Below are 19,122 nucleotides of genomic sequence, written 5' to 3'. Positions count from 1 at the left end.
TACGTAGTCTCCTTTCCAGCTTCTTTCACTTTGCTTAATACATTTGAGATTTATCCATATTGTTGCGGATAGCAGTAGTTCCTTTCCATTGTTCAAATATTTTGCCTAGGGGCACCTGGGTGGCTCAGTCGTTAAGCATCTGCCTTCAGTTCAGGTCATGATCCCAGGGTCCTGGTATCGAGCCCTGCATCGGGCTCCCTGCTCCGCGGGAGGCCTGCTTCTCCCTCTCCCACTCCCCCTGCTTGTGTTCCCTCTCTCGCTGTGTTTCTCTCTGTCAAATAAATAAATAAAATCTTTAAAAAAATATATTTTGCCTAATTTTTTATTGGGCTGTTATGTATGTAACACTGCTTTACAAAATAAAGGTCCAGGAAGACTTTTTCAAAAAATATTTGTGTGATATTGTTGACATTCAGCAGTCTTCAGGTCTCTTGGATTCAGAATCCATTGGCTCTCTTGAACAGTCATTTGAGAAAATCCTCAGTTTATTTGAAGCACTTAAATCCTACTTTAATTCTGAAGAAAAGACTCCCAAATTAAAATAATCCATTGAGTGAAGCCTACTTATTTCTTGATTGTACTTTTCAATATCTCTTTAGTAATGGGATTATGCAGATAGAAGAGAAAACAGTGTTATCGAGTCCCCCAACCCTCAAAGAAAATTGTGGAATGTGTTAAAGAATTACAGAAAAATTCATCCCTTTAAGTGTCAAGACTGTTCTTAAGAGGGATATTATGAAGAAGAAGTTCTGACTTGAAATGGATTCTTATTATGGCACTTGTCATTACTATTTTGTTATATGATTTAATCCCTTGAAGGATTTGATTCTTTTATATGGATGTTTTTAAATACTCTTCCGGCATGGGAGCAAGTTGGAATCATCATGTGCGGTGTTGAAGGAAGGAACAAACATTGATGGCAAAGCTTTTGTTAATGGATAACAGTTTAAAAAGTCATTGATCAAGAGATGGAATATAATCTTGAAGACCAGAAAACTAAGATATACAGTGGAAGATGGTATTATGTGCTTCAATAAACTAAATTTGAAAAGTGATTTATGCCAGTACATACCAGTTCGTAATACTAATATTGGTTGTGTTTTTCCATTAATGAATGTTCAGTGGACAAAAAAGGAAAGAAAAGAATTTTCTACAAACCACTGTGTGGAAGCTATGTCACAATGTAAATTAAACATAGACCATCATGAAAAATTTTATAAGTAAATTCTACAAGATAAATAACTGCTAAGGAGAGCCAAATCATGAGGGAAATATAATTAAAGAAAGATATAATTTAGATATTTTTATAATCATTTCAGATAAACAACAAATATTTTAGTACAAGTATGTCCCATGCAACATTTTTCTTTTATCTCAATGTACATTAGCATAGGTAATTAGAAATCACTCAAATTTAACTGGGCATTCTGTATTTTCATTTGCTAAGTCTGGCAACCCTAGATTGGATTGTATAAGCAGATATAAGGCCGCTCTCCAGGTGGTCATCTTGTGATTATTTTTTTCTTTGCAGGAAAGACAATCAGAAATCTGAAAAGCATCAGTGGTCTCACACTCTGGCACAAGCAGTCATAAGCCATACTAGGTTGCAGGTAATCCCCAATCTCATATCCTACCACCTCCCAGACAAATTTAGAGGAAAAAAACAAACTAGAACTATACTGTAGAATTGTTTAGATAAAGCTGCCACAACTGAACTTCTCTGAATCTGAGCAGCTACTGCAGGGTATAATAGAGCTCTTCTAAGATTGGTTGTACCACCTCTGGCTACCATTCATATATCAGCAAATTTGTGGAGAAAAGCATTGGGCTAAGGCTCCATGAAGGACACAGGTAATTTGCTCTTAAGGAGCCTCCAGTTTTCAAACCATCAGTGGTTTTCTGCCAGTTACCTATTATGTAACAGACTTTGCATGTCTTACCTATAGTATTTTTATTTTATTAACATATTATTTATATATAAACTTTGTGGCATAAATTCATTAATAAAAACATGTTCATAAATTATTCTTTTAACTAAAGCAATCTCTCAGTATCTTACAGCTTTTTTATTGAAGTATAATTGACCTACAATGTTATATTAGTTTCAGGCGTATAACATAGTGATTCAACAGTTCTATGCATTATTCAGTGCTCACCACAGTAAGTGCAGTCACCTTCTGTCACAATACAACATTATTATGATATTATTTTTTAAGGTATAAGTGTTTTCATTTTATTTTTAAAAGTCTTTATTTAAATTCCAGTTAACGTGCAAGGTAATATCAGTCTCAGGTGTGCAATATAGTGATTCAACACTTCCATACAACCCCTGGTGTTCATCACAAGTGTGCTCCTTAATCCCTATCACCTATTTAATCCATACCCCTACCCCCCTCCCCTCTGGTAACCATCAGTTTGTTCTCTATAGTTAAGAGTCTGTTTCTTGGTTTGCTTCTCTCTTTCTCCTTTTTTCGCCTTTGCTCCTTTGTTTTGTTTCTTAAGTTCCACATATGAACGAAATCATATGGTACTTGTCTTTCTCTGGCTGACTCATTTCACTTAGCATAATGCCCTCTAGTTCCAACCATATTGTTGCAAATGACAAGATTTCATTCTTTTTGATGGCTGAATAATATTCCATTATATATATACCACATCTTCTTTATTCATCAGTCTATGGATACTTGGACTGTTTCCATAATTTGGCTATTGTAGATAATGCTGCTATAAACATCAGGATGCATGTATCCCTTTGAATTCGTATTTCTCTATTGTTTAGGTAAATACCTAGTAGTGGTCAATTAATCTTTGACAAAGCAAGAAAGAATATCCAATGGGAAAAAGATTGTCTCTTCAACAAATGGTGTTGGGAAAACTCGACAGCAACATGCAGAAAAATGAAACTGGACCACTTTCTTATACCATACACAAAAATAAATTCAAAATGGGTTAAAGACCTAAATGTGAGACCTGAAACCAGTCCTCGAAGAAAGCACAGGCAGTAACCTCTTTGACATCACCCAAAACAACTTCTTCCTAGATATGTCTCCTGAAGCAAGGGAAACACATACAAAAATAAACTTCTGGGACTTCATCAAGATAAAAAGCTTCTGCACAGCAAAGGAGACAATCAACAAAACTAAAAGGCAACCTACAGAATAGGAGAAGATATTTGCAAATTGACATATCTGGTAAAGTGTTAGTATCCAAAATATATAAAGAATATAAAACTCAACACTCTAAAAACTAATAATCCAATTAAAAATGGGCAGAAGACATGAATGGACATTTTTTTCCAAAGAAGACATACAGATGGCCAACAGACATGAAAAGACGCTCAGCATCACTGATCATCAGGGAAATACAAATCAAAACTAAAATGAGATGTCACCTCACACCTGTCACAATGACTAAAACCAACAACACAAGAAACAAACAGGTGTTGGCAAGGTTGTGGAGAAAGGGGAACCCTCCTTCTCTGTTGGTGGGAATGCAAACTAGTGCAGCCACTCTGGAAAACAGTATGGAGGTTCCTCAAAAAGCTAAAAATAAAATTACCCTATGATATTATTGATTATACTGCATGCTATACTTTTCATCTTCATGACTTTTATTTTATAACTGAAAGTTTATACCTCTAAATCCCCTTTATCTATTTTGCCCATCCCCCCCACCCACCTCTCTTCTGGCAACCACCAATTTGTTCTCTGTATTTAAGAGTCTGTTCTTTTGTTTGTCTCTGTTTGTTCATTTGTTTTGTTATTAAATTCCAATTATGAATGAAATCATATGGTATTTGTCTTTGATTTGATTTACTTAGCACTGTACCCTCTAAGTCCATCCATGTTGTCACAAATGGCCAAATTTCATTCTTTTTTATGGCTGAGTAATATTCCATTGTGTATATATACCACATCTTCTTTATCCATTCATCTATGGATGGATACTTGGATTGCTTCTGTATCTTAGCTATTGTAAATAATGTTGCAATAAATATAGGGGTGCATATATCTTTTTGAATTACTGTTTTCATCTTCTTTGGGTAAATACCCAGTAGTGGAATTACTATCATGTGGTAATTCTATTTTTAATTTTTTGAGGAACCTCCATACTGTTTTCCACAGCGGTTGCACCAATTTACATTCCCACCAACAGTGCCCAAGGGTTTCTTTCCTCCACCTCTTGCCAAGACTTGTTATTTCTTGTCTTCTTGATACTAGCCATTCTGACAGGTATGTGGTAGTATCTCATTGTGGTTTAGATTTGCATTTCCCTGATGATTGGTGATGTTGAACATCTTTTCATGTGTCTGTTGGCCATCTGGATGTCTTCTCTGGAGAAGTGTCTGTTCAGGACCTCTGCTCATTCTAAAATTAGATTCTTTGTGTTGTGTAAGTTCTTTACATATTTTGGATATTAACCCCTTATCCAATATATCATTTGCAAATATCTTCTCCTACTCAGTAGGTTGCCTTTTTGTTTTGTTGATGGTTTCCTTTGTGCGAAAGCTTTTTATTTTGCTGTAGTCCCAATAGTTTAATTTTGCTTTTTTTCCCTTGCTGGAAGAGACATATCTAAAAAAATGTTTCTACAGCTGAAGACTATAGTTGTACCTTAAAACTTAATATTGTATCAATTGCCAACTGCACTGGTCTGCCCACACAGAAAACCCCTACTCAGGTCCCTTATGCTGGTTTCTGAACCAGCTTGACTTAACTTAAAATAATTTGATTTGGAAGATTCTATGTCTATACTTCTATTGCTATTCTTGCCTTAGTTTTTTATTTTTTTTTACTTTCACCTTTTTTTTTTAATGTTCAATTAGCAAACATACAGTACTTGCCTTAGTTTTGACATTTGCCTCAGCTACTGTTTATACAAATTTAAGAAAACAGGAAGGCAGATAGTTCAAAGTCATGGTTGTAGAGAATCCACCAGGTTAAGCCTTCCATTCCAAACTCTTGGAAATAGAATAACAATCCTAATTAAGGGTTTTTAGATAACTTGCTTAGTTACTAAAATGTGTAGCTCTCTGAGCACAGATCTTTACTTTTTTTTTTTTTTAAGATTATTTATTTATTTATTTGACAGAGAGAGACACAGCGAGAGAGGGAACACAAGCAGGGGGAGTGGGAGAGGGAAAAGCTGGCTTCCTGCCGAGCAGGGGGCCCAATGCGGGGCTCGATCCCAGGACCCTGGGATCATGACCTGAGCCGAAGGCAGATGCTTAACGACTGAGCCACCCAGGCGCCCCCAGATCTTAACTTTTAATTAATTGTTTGGTTTCCACAATAAATTGGGGTTTATGTTTCCCTTTGGGAAACCCTTATTAAAGCCACAGTTTTAACTTCTCAATTTACACGATTTGAAATGTGTTAATTACTTTTTTCCCCTAACAACTTTACTGAGGTATCACTGACACACAATCAACTGTATATATTTAAAGTGTACATTTTGATAAGTTCTGACATGTGTATATACCTATGAAACCATCACCACAATTAAGAGAGTAAAAAATATCCATCAAAATTTCCTCATGACCCTTTATAATCCCTTCCTCCCTTTCTTCCACCTTTTCCCCTGGTCCATGAAGCCACTGATCTATTTTCTTTTACTATAAAGTGTATGGTAGACAGAATTTTAAGATGACCTCTAATGACCCTCATGCTTATATAATCCCTTCTCCTTTGAGTGTGAGGAGAATGTATAAATATGATGATGAATCATTTCCATGATTATGTCTCATTATGTGGCAAAAGGGATTTGGCAAATATAATTAAGTTTACTAATCAGTTGACCTTAAGGTAAAGAGATTATTTGGATGAGGCTAACCTCATCCTTCTGCCACCTTAGCAAAAGCCAAAGGTTTAGAAAGGATTATGTGGAAAGATCTGGGGATATGACTGAGTGAACTCTTGTGAAATCTATGGAAGGCTTCTTAAAAAATTTCTATCAGTGGAGATGCTGACAGCTTAGATTAGAAGTGGCAGAGAGAGTATGAAATGAAGAAAGGCAGCTGGGGGAAAGGTTTAACTATGAACTTAACTTCTTTAATAGATATGGGGCTATTCAAGTTATCCATTTCTTCTTGAGTGAGCCTTGGTGTTTTCAAGGAGTTTATCCATTTCTATAGTTGTTGAATATATTACTGGCAAAAGTTCATAATATTCCCTTTTTATCTCTTAATGTCTACAGAATCTGTAGTATTTTCACCTCTCTCATTTCTTATATTGATAATTATGTCTTCTCTCATATTACTGATTAATCTGACTAGAGTCTTATAAATTTTAGTAAACTTCTCAAAAATTCAGCTCTTGGTTTCATTGATTTTCTCTATTGCTTTTTTCTATTTTGTTGATTTCAGTTCTGATTTTTATTAATTCCTTTCTTTTACTTAATTTGAATTTAATTTTTATTTATTTATTTTTAAAGATTTTATTTATTCATTTGAGAGAGACACACACAGAAAGAGCAGAAGCAGAGGGAGAGGCAGAGGGAGAAGAAGAAGCAGACTCCCTACTGAGCTGGGAGCTCGGACGTGGGGCTCCATCCCAGGACCTGGAGATCATGACCTGAGCCGAAGGCAGATGCTTAACCATCTGAGCCACCCAGGCGCCCCTGAATTTAATTTTTTAAAAAAATTTTGTAGTTATTTAAGGTGGAAGTCATAGTCATTGTTTTAAGAACTTTTTCTTTTCTAACACAGGCATTTAGTGCTATTAATTTCCCCATAAGAAGTGCTTCAGTAACATCCTGCGAATTTTGGTAAATTGTTGTGTTTTCATTTTTTTAATCCAATATATTTTGAATTTCTGTTTGGTTTCCTCTTGTACCCATTGGTTTTTTATAAATATGTAATTGAGCTTCCAAATATTTGGGTTTTCCAGAGATCTTTCTGATATTGATTCTTTTTTTTCAGTTACTGACTTCTAATTAAATTCTTTTGTGGTCAGTAAGCCATGAGTTTTGTTGAGATTTTTTGGGGGGCCTAGAATATGGTCTGTCTTGGTAAATATTCCACCTGCACTAGAAAAGAATGTTTATTCTGCTGTAGTTGGATGAAGTGTTCAATAAATGTCAATTAGATCAAGTTGGCTGATATTTCTTTTTATTTTTAAAAAATTTTTAAAAAGATTTTTATTTATTTACTTGACAGAGAGAGACCACAGAGAGAGAGGGAACACAAGAAGGGGGAGTAGAAGAGGGAGAAGCAGGCTTCCCGCAGAGCAGGGAGTCCGATGCAGGGCTGGATCCCAGGACCCTGGGATTATGACCTGAGCCGAAGGCAGATGCTTAACGACTGAGCCACTCAGGCACCCCTATTTCTTTTTAAATCTTGTTATCTGCAATGATTTTCTGCCTACTAGTTCTATCAATTATTGACATATTATTAATTCAAGTTAAATGAAGACAGGTTTAGTTCATTAATCTCCCCTGGTGTCTTGTGTGAGAGAAGGTGTAAAATTGCTCCCAGGAGTGACTTAGGACTCCTTAAAATTTGGTGAGGCCCTTTAAGGCAACCACATAAACATGCTATCTAAATAAAAACAAAGTGCTTGCTAATGAAAACACAGCTTCACGGCAAATTATCTTTCCATTCCCTTCATTCCTCTTCAATCTTACTGTATTCCCTGTAATAGTTCTATATATATATTCTGAAGTTTCCACTGTTGGGTAGTGGTATATTAGTGCTTTTATGGGGTTCACATCCTTTGGTATTATAATATAAAAAAAAGATTGAAATATTCTTGAAAGTTCTGAAGAAGTACATGGAGAGACATAGATCGTCAAGTTTTTGAACACACAAACTGGACAAATGGTTTAGGGATTACCTGCATTATTGCATACATCTGGGGTTCAGGAGAATGGTAAGTTCAGGGTAGCAAAACTTTCTGCTAAAAATACTGTCTGGTTTTCTATTTTGTCCCTCACAGTTGACACAAACAGAGATAATTGAGAGCTAAATCAATTGTCTGTATGCACTTTTGCACATCTAGCTATCTTACAATAACTTTTGCTATTTTGAATATTTTTTAAAATTCAGTTTGAATACTACTAAACTGATAACATTTTTGAGCCTCACATGACTGTTTATTTAGGTCAGAGAGATTTCATGCGAGTTACTATTTATATATGCTAAAGACCCCTCAGGCAATGTCAGGCTGTTGCCTGTGGACAGTTTCTTGAATTATAGCACAGAAACTTTAATACCTACCTCAGGAATGATAGGAGTCTTAAATAGGCAGTCATATTTACTAAAGAAACCTAGAGTTTTCTTAGATTGTCAACCTTAGTTAAGACAAGAAATGTCAGGGTGATAGAGTTTAAGTGGCTCTTTTCAGATACGTTACACTGATTCTCTATATTTAAGATGCAAAACAGCCTTCTGGGAGCTATTTAATTAAGTGAAAATAAGTCTAGTCCCTTGGAACCGAATGGTTTAGTGAGCAAATACATGTCAGTATGTGAAGGAAGTAGGGGAAGTTATTATGTGCTTCATAGACATGGTGATACTTTATAACCCCATATCAGGGATCCTAAACAGTGATTGGTTGAGAAAATTATCAAACTGAGTTTAAATTTCAGCAGGTACAAAATTGTCATGCAAAAGTCCAGGATAGTGAGCCTCTCTCAGTCTTCAAAGCGAAAGATAAGAAATCCTGGATTTTCAAAGTCCCTTCGAAGGCTTTTAAGGTAAGTTGAAACATCCTCTTTACTCAGAACTAACTGATTCTTGTAGAAATTTTAATTTCAGAGCAGAAGCTGACTTGATTTTTAGAAGTGAATAACCCTTATGATTAGATTTTTGTCCTTCCCTTTTGACTTGGCAAATCAAGACTATGTGTTAAAAGATAACAGAAAATTATATGGTGAGGGATGCTAATTCCATCTAGCAAAATATTGGATCACTGAAGAATAGGAATTTTTTTTACAACTACTATGTTAAAATATCAGTTGCTAATAAGAAAAGTATATATAAGATGAAGCAAATATTGTAAATCTAAAATATTAACAACGAAATGAGTGATTAGAATATTTTACACATAATTTACGATAGCTCCATTACTGTTATTTTTTATCTACAAAGACCATCTTTAAGAATCTTGAATCTAGTTAAAGACATTTTTTAGCCTTACCATTGCAATATAAGATGTGATGGCATTTAATAAAAAAGTAAAGAAACAAAGAGTAACAATAGTGACATTTAAATACTGACTCAGGAAATAAACATGGATTTGGGAATTTTATTCAACACATTCTGGTACATTTACTTCAAAGTCTGGCTAATCCACTCAGAGTTAAGCTCCAAGAGGTAGGGCTCATATCTATTTCCAGGGCTCAGTATCTGGTCCACATTAGGTCTTCAAAAGTTGAATGAATGACTGCATCCCAGTTTACATTTAATTTTTTGGTCCCTGAAAAATCAACCTTCATCCTAAAAGATCAGGTTTTTTTTTTTTGCCTACTGGCATGAGGGTTTTGAAAGCTAGATCAAAATAATTTTACTTAGGTTATCTGGAGATTCTGACCTCTATCACATACTTTTTCTGTTTCATGATATCATAACAGGTTTAGAAAATGAAAGAGGTTTCAGGCTGATAAAACTGGGGCTACTTCTGTAATAATCTTTTGAGCTATTTACCTACCTGTGAATACAGTAGCAAGCATCATGGTGCATTGTGCAATTGTTCTGGAGTGGATATGAAAGAGAACCAAAGTAGTCAGATTGCTGGATTGCAGTTTAGAATGGGATGTGTATAACCATTACCTTCACTACAGGTACCTTTCTAGGATACCATGGTTCCTCCAAATCAGTGTAGACCAGCCTTTGGCAGAGTCTGTGTAATAATTAGGTTTGGTACTGCAAAGTACCGTATAGCCCCTGCTTACTAAGCAGCTGCCCTTCAACATCTATGCCCCCGAGTTCTGCATTATACTTGTCCTGAGGTCACTTCAACTTCATTTTTAATCTATAGGATTTTTGAAGAAAGTCTAGCTATTCTTGGCTTTCTACTGAATAGCCATAAGAGTAAGCCTTTTTTTCCTCTCAGAAAACATGTCCTCTGTTCTGTGAGGAAATGCCAATAAAATTCTATGACAGTTGATATTCACTAAGATTTTATTATGTTTCCATTATCAACATTAAATTCAATCAAAGCTATTTTATGACATGCATTATTGTAATCTGTAAACTCAGTGGGAGTTCATGAAATAGGAGTAAAACTCTTCCTTTCTGTGGTAATAGTATCATTACACCAAGAAATCCAATTTTCAGTAATAGCAATTTAAAGTTTTGATTCACATGGACTATACAATGTCTATTCCAATATATCAAAATATATATTATACCATATCTGAATGTGAATTCTTTTTTTAAAGATTTTATTTATTTATTTGATAGAGACACAGCGAGAGAGGGAACACAAGCAGGGGGAGTGGGAGGGAGAAGCAGGCCTCCTGCAGAGCCGGGAGCACGATGTGGGGCTCCATCCCAGGACCCCGGGATCATGACCTGAGCAGAAGGCAGATGCTTAACGACTGAGCCACCCAGGCACCCCTGAATGTGAATTCTAACAGGAAAAAAGGATCATGTTTCTAGAAGCTCCACATAATAATTGCTATCATTTATAAAGGGATTGCTAAATACCCAGAACACTGCTAGTTATGCTTATAATAATATGTATTTATTCACCAACAATATTCATAAAACATCTCTTTCTGTGCTATGTATTCGAATATAGTGATTACCAACACATTCTCCTAGGCTTCAGAGCTCTCAGTAGGTCAGAGGAACATAAAAGTAATCAGGCTATGCTAAAACAGTGCAGTATGCTACCAGTGAGGTTTATAGAAGCTGCTGGGTGTAAAAAGGATAGAGACCAAATGGCCTTTGACAAGGAGTCAAGAGAATGCTTCTCAGAGAAAATTCTTCTGCTAAGGTAGCTGGGATAATCCCGAAGTGTAGGTATTATTATCCCAGATGGAGGAAACAAAGGCTTAATAAAACCACTTAAATTTCTCAAGTTCACACATTAAATAGCAGAGGTAGAACTTGAACCTAGGTCTCTAAATCCAAACTTCATGTTCCTTCCACTAGCCAAGGCTCCTTGATGCTAGTTATTTCTTTCCTTTACAGTGTCCCATAGCCCACTTGTGCGGATTTGGGGTGGGGATGATAAATGATTCATCTTTTAGCAATAATCTTAGAATTAGTAATACTTGATTACAATTATTCAGAAGAAATGTTACCACCATCAAGAATAGCAAGACAAAGTTATGGTTGTGTCCTTTGTAACTACATGGCTGTGCCCCTTCATTGGCATAGGCAGAAAAGGTCTAGTTAGTTACCTCAGTGCTGAGCCTGATGATGCCCCCTGTACGTGTCTGTGAGCACTCCATATAAAACAGATATAAAATGTGTTTCTTCTGTAACACTGAGTCTTGACAGCCTTCTTCTCATGTTGGATATACACTCCTTGCCCAGGAAAACATCAAATGCTAACTGACCAAAATAATACCTTACCATGGTTATCATCTTTCGCTTTATAAGTAATTTTGTGCTGTCCTTTTTTCTTTAAAAACAGACTGATTAATATTCCTAAGGAAAATGAAGATAATTATATATTTTTGCATTTGGGCAGCAGCATGGGCTTTTCCAGTAAGTATGTATTCCTCAGAAAATCTCCTCACTTTGTTATCTCTTTTAACCTAACATTAAATAATATATATTTCCTTAAGACTTTGAAGATAAGCTGTGCCTAAACATTTAGATTTGCATGAAAGACTTTACAAGATTTCTTTGGGGGTCTCAACAAACCCAAATATGCACTCCAATTCATGCTCCCATTCCTCTAACTGAAACTCATGTCTTGTCAGATGGATTATTACTTTTAAAATTTATTCAGATTGTGTTTGCTTTGGCAGCACACATACTAAAATTGTAATAATACAGAGAATATTAGCATGGCCCCTGCACAAAGATAACACACAAATTTTTAAAATTCATTCAGATTAATTTACATTTAATGCCCAAAAGCCATGGAGACTTTAGCCATCTTTGCTCATGCCCTATGAATTTCATTATAATATCAATGAAGCCTACATTTTAAAGGAAATTTTCAAGGAATGAAAGTAGGAAAAAATAAGATTTTTTCACCACAGGAGAAAATTAATGTTTCACTCAGATAATTATTTTTTTAATGCTCAAGAAAAATTTAGAATATACAGATAAACACCAACAGTGAAAAAATTAGGAAAATTAAACCATTTGAAATTATGTTACCCTGCTATAGGTAACATTTTGGTATGCTTTCATAATATCAAACAATCTGGTATTTATGCAGGTGAGAATTTTCTCAACTATTTCAAATGTACTCCTGAAGGACAGAAGTAGCAAATTACTTGATTTTGTTTCTGCACTGGCTCTGGTCATGCCTGCTATTTTCTTAGGGGTATGGCCAGGATTATACTTAAGGTGGGTCTTGTGCTAGTGTGGGAGGCTTGTACAGAAACACCAAGGTCTATCTCCTCATTTTTATAAAAGACAATCCTCCTTGAGATAAATGGTCTGGTTAATATCAATAAAATTGGTAATACCATTGTGAAAAGTATCTCTATGCCCAGTTTAAATTCCACATAAGCTGTGTAACAAGCTTTATTCAATCATACTTTGGCCTTTGCATTATATATGTTTTCTTCATTTAGAGAAAAATGTCTGTCTGTATGTATGTGTGCATGCGTGCATGGACACAAAATTAGAATGTTTTAAATTTCCAATATTTTCCTTTTGGTAGGTTCTTCAAATCAAGCCATTGGAGAGACATGCTGTTGACAAATTTGTAAATTTAAATCTTCTAGAAAAAGCAAAAGTGCCAATACAGGTAGGTATAGGATATAAAATGTGTTTCTAAGCCATTTTTAAATTCTTTTTTTAATTATTTATTTATTTGAGAGAGAGAACATGAGAGAGAGCACGAGCAGGGGGAGGGACAGAGGGAGAAGCAGACTCCTCGCTGAGCAGGGAGCCTGACATGGGGCTCCATCCCAGGACACTTAACCGACTGCAGCAGATGCTTAACTGACTGCCCCACCCAGACGCCCCTAAATTCTATTAACTTCCAGAAAATTGATGCTTATCTTTTCAGTTTGTTTTACTTCAATTATTTTGAATTGTTTCTCTTTTCCAGGATGAGTTAAATGCCAATGATACCACCAAAGAAAGTGGTGTCCCCCCTGAAAATGAAAGAGGAAGGCAACAATATACCAAACATGGTTACAAAGAAGAAAGAAATGGCTCTGAGTGGGCAGAAATAGGAGGGAAAAGTTCTTCTACACATTCCATGTTAGTAAATGACGAAGGGAATAGTGAGGATCAAAATGGGGTCACAGGAAAACTAGAAACATATGGTTATGATGGGATAAATGGAAAAGGTAGCGCCACAGCAAATGGCATCAGGGGACAAGTAAGTATCATCGACAATGCCGGAAGAGCAAATGGGAGCAATACTAATAGAAATACTGATAATAATTTGAACAATGGAGGAGATGTTGGAGATGCAAGTCAGAGTGAGAATGCCACTGTTGTCCAAGAAGATGACCATCAAATAGCTGGAAGGAATAACAGTACAGGCCATAAGGATGAAATAAACAGGAATTCCTGTAGAAATGAGGGTGATACAGGTCAAGTAACACCTGAGAGGGAAAGTGAGGGAAATGGGAATCAGGAAGCAGGAGTAACACCAGGGGGAAGTGTAGCTGGCAATGGAGAAGATGATGGCCTGGATAATTCTGATGGGAATCCTAGTGGGAATGGAGCAGAGGAGGATGAAGATCAGGGCTCTGGTGATGGTGAAGGTGAAGAAACAGGGAATGGAAAAGAAAGCACTGATAACAGCAAGGGCCAAGAGGGTCAGCCTCATGGAAGAGATGACAATGATAATAGTTTAGGTCAAAATTCAATTAGTAGTGAAGATGATGACCCTGAAGACAAAGAAGATCCCCATGACATCAATGGAGACAACACTTCCAAGAGTGAGGAGGATTCTGACGGTATTTCCAAAGACAAAGATAGCCCAATAACAGAGGACATGCAAAAGCCCAATTACAGAGAAAACAAAGCTGTGGAAAAGAAAATCACTGATGAAGCAGAGCCAGGTGCTACTGGGAAGAGCCAAGATAAGGTTAGTTTGTGAAGCTGATTTCTTTCAATGGCAGTTTAAATTCTCCCCCTCCATTCACTGATGGTAACACAAAAATAAATCATAATGAGCATTCATCTATTTGTGCACCTAAATTACTCAAATATTTAATGGGAAAGTTAGAGTCCTTATTAAACTCTGATACAGAACAATTTTTTAAGAAGATTTTATTATTTACTTATTTATTTGAGAATGAGAGTGAGAGAGCACAAGTTGGGGGGGGATGATATAGCAGAGGGAGAGGGAGAAGCAGGCTCCTCGCTGAGCAGGGAGCCTGATGTGGGGCTCAATCCCAGGACCCTGGGATCATGACCTGAGCCAAAGCCAGACGCTTAACTGACTGAGCCACCCAGGTGCCCCCAGAACAATTTAAAAACAGACATTTCTGAAAATTTGGTTACAATTCTATAAAAACTGATATACCATGTAACTGTTCACACAAGTTCCTACTGACTAAGGTGTGAATGGGTTGTTATATAACCTAAACACTGGAGTTCTCTCAAGTGAATAAAGCACATTCTTACAAACAGAAGTTTATGAAGTACTGGAAGCTGAACTTCCGTTTCTCTGGTCACATTCCCCAGTCTGTCTTCCTCAGACCAATGCAATTTTGCAGCATACCATCCACTAACTATCATTCTTTTCTCCATCTTTCCACAGGGAATAGAAATGGAAGGTCCCAGTAGTGGCAACAGAAACAATATTACCAAAGGAGCTGGGAAATTCAGTGAAGATAAAGAGAGTAAAAGACAACAAGGAATGGTCATGAGCAAAGGAAATGTCAAGACACCAGGAGAGACTGACAACATACAAGGACCCGGTCAGAAATCAGAACCTGGAAATAAGGCTGCACACAGCAAAACAGGTAGTGACAGTAACAGTGATGGATATGACAGCTATGGGTTTGATGACAAATCCATGCAAGGAGATGATCCCAATAGCAGTGATGAATCTAATGGCAATGATGGTGCTGATTCTGAAGGTGACAATGACAGTAATAGCCGAGGAGATACTGGTTATAACTCTGATGAATCAAAAGATAACGGCAATGACAGTGATTCAAATGGAGGAGGTGATAATGACAGTGACAGCACATCAGATGCTAATGATAGTGACAGTAATGACAATGGAAACGGGAGCGATGAGAATGGCAAATCAAACAGCAACAAAGATAAATCAGACAGTAGCAACAACAGTGACAGCAGTGACAGCAGCGACAGCAGTGACAGCAGTGACAGTAGCGACAGCAGTAATAGTGACAGCAGTGACAGCAGTGATAGCGACAGCAGTGATAGTAGTGACAGCAGCGACAGCAGCGACAGTAGTGGCAGCAGCGACAGTAGTAATAGTGACAGTAAACCAGACAGCAGTGACAGCAAGTCAGACAGCAGTGACAGCAGCAACAGCAGCGATAGTAGCGACAGCAGTGACAGTAGTGACAGCAGCGACAGTAGTGACAGCAAGTCAGGCAGCAGTGATAGCAGTGACAGTAGTGACAGCAGTGATAGTGACAGTAAACCAGATAGTAGTGACAGCAGCAACAGCAAATCAGATAGTAGTGACAACAGTGGTGGTGACAGCAGTGACAGCAACAGCAAATCAGATAGTAGTGACAGCAGTGACGGCGACAGCAGCGACAGCAGCGACAGCAGCGACAGCAGTGATAGTAGTGACAGCGACAGCAGCGACAGCAGCGACAGCAGCGATAGCAGCAAGAGCGACAGTGACAGCAGCGACAGCAGTGATAGTAGTGACAGTGACAGCAGCGACAGCAGCGACAGCAGTGATAGCAAGAGCGACAGTGACAGCAGCGACAGCAGTGACAGCAGCGACAGCAATGATGGCAGAAAGAGCGACAGTGACAGCAGTGATAGCAGCGACAGTGACAGCAGCAACAGCAGCGACAGCAGCAAGGGCGACAGTGACAGCAGCGACAGCAATGATAGTGACAGTGACAGCAGCGACAGCAGCGACAGCAATGACGACAGCAGCGACAGTAGTGACAGTGACAGCAGCGACAGCAGCGACAGCAGCAACAGCAGTGACAGCAGTGACAGCGACAGCGACAGCAGCGGCAGCAGCAACAGCAGTGACAGCAGTGACAGCGACAGCAGCGACAGCAGCGATAGTAGTGACAGTGACAGCAGCGACAGCAGTGGCAGCAGTGACAGCGACAGCAGCGACAGCAGCGATAGTAGTGACAGTGACAGCAGCGACAGCAGTGGCAGCAGAGGCAGCAGCGACAGTGACAGCAGTGACAGCGACAGCAGCGACAGCAGTGAGAGCAACAACGACAGCAGCGACGGTAGTGACAGCGACAGCAGCGACAGCAGCGACAGTGCATCTGACGGTGATAAGAGTCACAACAAGAGCAAGTCTGGTAACGGCAACAATGGAAGTGACAGTGAAGGCAGTGACAGTAATCACTCAACCAGTGATGATCAGAAAAGAAAAACCCACAAGATTTTTTTTGGAGAAGTCTAGTGAATAACTGATAGGAAATGAAGATTTCTAAGGAAGGAAAGAAAGGGGAGACATAAACAGAAGATGCCTACATTCATAGAAACAATGAGAGGAATAGTCAAATTGCCAGATTTGGAACCAAGTACCCACACCCTCAGGAGAGAATATGAATGCAGGACCTTTGCTTTGTGCATATTAAAACACATTCTGAAAAGATTTTCAAAAAGTGTACCTCTAAATATAAAAAGGGACAATTAAAATATTCTTTAATACTTTACACAGAAACCTCAAGCAATCACGTTCTATATGATAACTGATTTAAATGTCAAGTGCCTTAGGGAATGTAGTAAGTAAATACATCTTATAAACAACCTGTGGCATTGCCTTAATCTTTCAGTAATCATTCATTCTGGATAGATGATCTGCTTACTGCTGAGTAAAAGATGCTATTACCATGATATCCAGCTTGGCTACTGATTCATTTGCTGGTTCTAAGGAAGAAATAAACTTGTAACATGAAAAAATGCAGCAATGATTGAACCTATCTGGACCATGGGGATAATCTTTGTAATTATTGAATAATTACAAATTAGAAAAAATTTAAAGAGTGCTAGTCAGAAAATAATTCAGAGGCTGGTTTAAATAACAAAATCTGATGTACAGTATTACATTCCTGCTAAGCACTGGAAATTTAGCATAATGTCCCTAAAACTATTGATAAAATTGATGCAGTGCTTACAGTGTCTTGCCTCCAACAGCCATTTTGCAAATATTAATAAACAAATGATACATGAATGAAGGACTCTAAAGGGGGGTTTACTTTTTTAACTCTATGTTCAGAGCTCTGTTATGTGGAATCGGTATTTGTTTTCCATCTTATGTCAAACTTGGTTCACACTTCCCTTTTAAACCCTCACATGCTGAAACTTCCAAATCAGGACCCTGAGACACCCTTCTCACTGTTAATCTCTTTAATAAAGCCAACTGTTGCTGGTCGGTAATGCTTTGGAAATTACTCTTTTTTGAGAGTCATATAATGCAACTAAAATCTGAGCATGGATTGTTCCACTTTTGCATGAATGAGGGTTCTTAGTTTTGAGATGGAGCCCAAACCCTAGAACATGAGAATTTTAAAGGTGTATGCAACTAGAGTGTGATATTTAATAGGGTGGAGGTAAAATCTATTATTCAAGCTAGTATATTTTTGAGAGTGAAGCGGGTGCTATCAATAATTACTCGGAGATAGGAGGTGTAAATTGGGCTTGTTCAGGGATACTGGGAGATACAACAGACATTGCCATAAACCTTTAAGGTATTTTTCAAGATTTAGTGAAGATGATTTGTAATTTCCCTCTTCTTCCATTTAGGCAGTTATTTTAGATTTGTTCTAATTCAAAGATAAAAATCTATGGTGTAGTGAAGTTCTGAATGCAACTTCTTTGATGCTGATTTTCAACTAGTCATCAGTTGACTATTTTCTAATATTAGGCATATTTTATATGGAGTTTCAGTAGTTTTCTTTCTACCTTATTTGTCGTTTAATGCAAGTTTCTTAGTTGAGATCAATATTACAAGGAATATTGCTGAAAGCTTTAAAAATACTGCTATTCATAAACTATGATAACTCATAATACTGTAACATTTCAGGTTTCTACTATATCATAATCATGTAAATGACTCCAAAGTTCTTTCCTTAAAATATGCTCTAGATTTTTAACTCCTTTAGGCTTCAGGATTTTTGTTTTTGTCTTTTTTTAATTTGTAAAGTGTGGCTTCTAGTACCTGTTTCCCCTATTTTAAAAGGTTGTTATGAGCTTAAGTCAGGCAATGGATGTGAAACTCTTTGTAAATTGTACAAGATATGTAAATTAAAGAGGTAATGAATTTTGATGCTATAATAAACATCTATTTATGTGACTATTCACAAAGAAAACTCCCTTAATCTTAATGGGTTTGCAAGTCCTTATTCCTTCCATCACGTTTTTAAAATTTAGCTGTTTTTACCTCAAGAAGTAACATGTATATACACAAAATAAAAATTTTTCAAACACTATGAAAAGGTATAAAAATATTAAATCTTCATCATCCTAGATTCCTAATCCTCTACTTCTCTTCTTTAGAGGTGGTTCCAATTACTAATATCTTGTGAAACTTTCCAGAAATATTCTATGCACATATAAACACATATGTTCCTCTTTTAAAAACACACGGAAGTCTACTATGCACTCTGTGTTTATCTTACTCTTTTTTTTAACATAAGAATATACCTTGAATATTGGTTCATAGCATACAGATTGACATTCCCCCCCCCACGGTTGTGTTGTATTTCATTTTATGAACTGCCATAGATATTTAATCTGTCCCTTTTTCCCATCACTTCCTAAGCCATTTCTGGTCCAATGAGTCTCTGCAGGTAAACAGCATGAGTCAATAACCCAAGCTGGATAAATTCCCAACCAGT

General features: G+C 37.1%; 1 protein-coding gene and 1 non-coding gene across 2 annotated transcripts; both read left to right on the top strand.

Moving 5' to 3' along the window:
• The first annotated feature begins 11,608 nt into the window (after window positions 1-11,608).
• Window positions 11,609-16,682, top strand: DSPP (dentin sialophosphoprotein). The gene is made up of 4 exons (XM_028117793.2): window positions 11,609-11,659; window positions 12,795-12,881; window positions 13,188-14,180; window positions 14,859-16,682. The coding sequence occupies exons 1-4, from the start codon at window positions 11,609-11,611 to the stop codon at window positions 16,680-16,682; spliced, it is 2,955 nt and encodes a 984-aa protein (XP_027973594.2).
• LOC114220153 (U6 spliceosomal RNA) lies at window positions 11,910-12,017 on the top strand. The gene has a single exon (XR_003611526.1). It is a non-coding gene; the product is annotated as a U6 spliceosomal RNA (small nuclear RNA).
• Window positions 16,683-19,122: the final 2,440 nt, after the last annotated feature.

Source organism: Eumetopias jubatus, unplaced genomic scaffold (genome assembly GCF_037043125.1).
Source record: "Eumetopias jubatus isolate StellerSeaLion01/CBP00866 unplaced genomic scaffold, mEumJub1_p1.0 scaffold_2, whole genome shotgun sequence".
NCBI lineage: Eukaryota > Metazoa > Chordata > Mammalia > Carnivora > Otariidae > Eumetopias > Eumetopias jubatus.
The sequence above is the reverse complement of the archived record's forward strand: the minus strand, read 5'-3'. Positions and strand labels throughout refer to the sequence as shown.

Bases quoted from the DNA above. Each gene is read 5' to 3' on its own strand.
- DSPP (XM_028117793.2), top strand. From the start codon at position 11,609: ATGAAGATAATTATATATTTTTGCATTTGGGCAGCAGCATGGGCTTTT. The intron at 11,660-12,794 runs GTAAGTATGTAT...TCCTTTTGGTAG, and splicing joins CAGCAGCATGGGCTTTTCCA to GTTCTTCAAATCAAGCCATT. The intron at 14,181-14,858 runs GTTAGTTTGTGA...ATCTTTCCACAG, and splicing joins CTGGGAAGAGCCAAGATAAG to GGAATAGAAATGGAAGGTCC.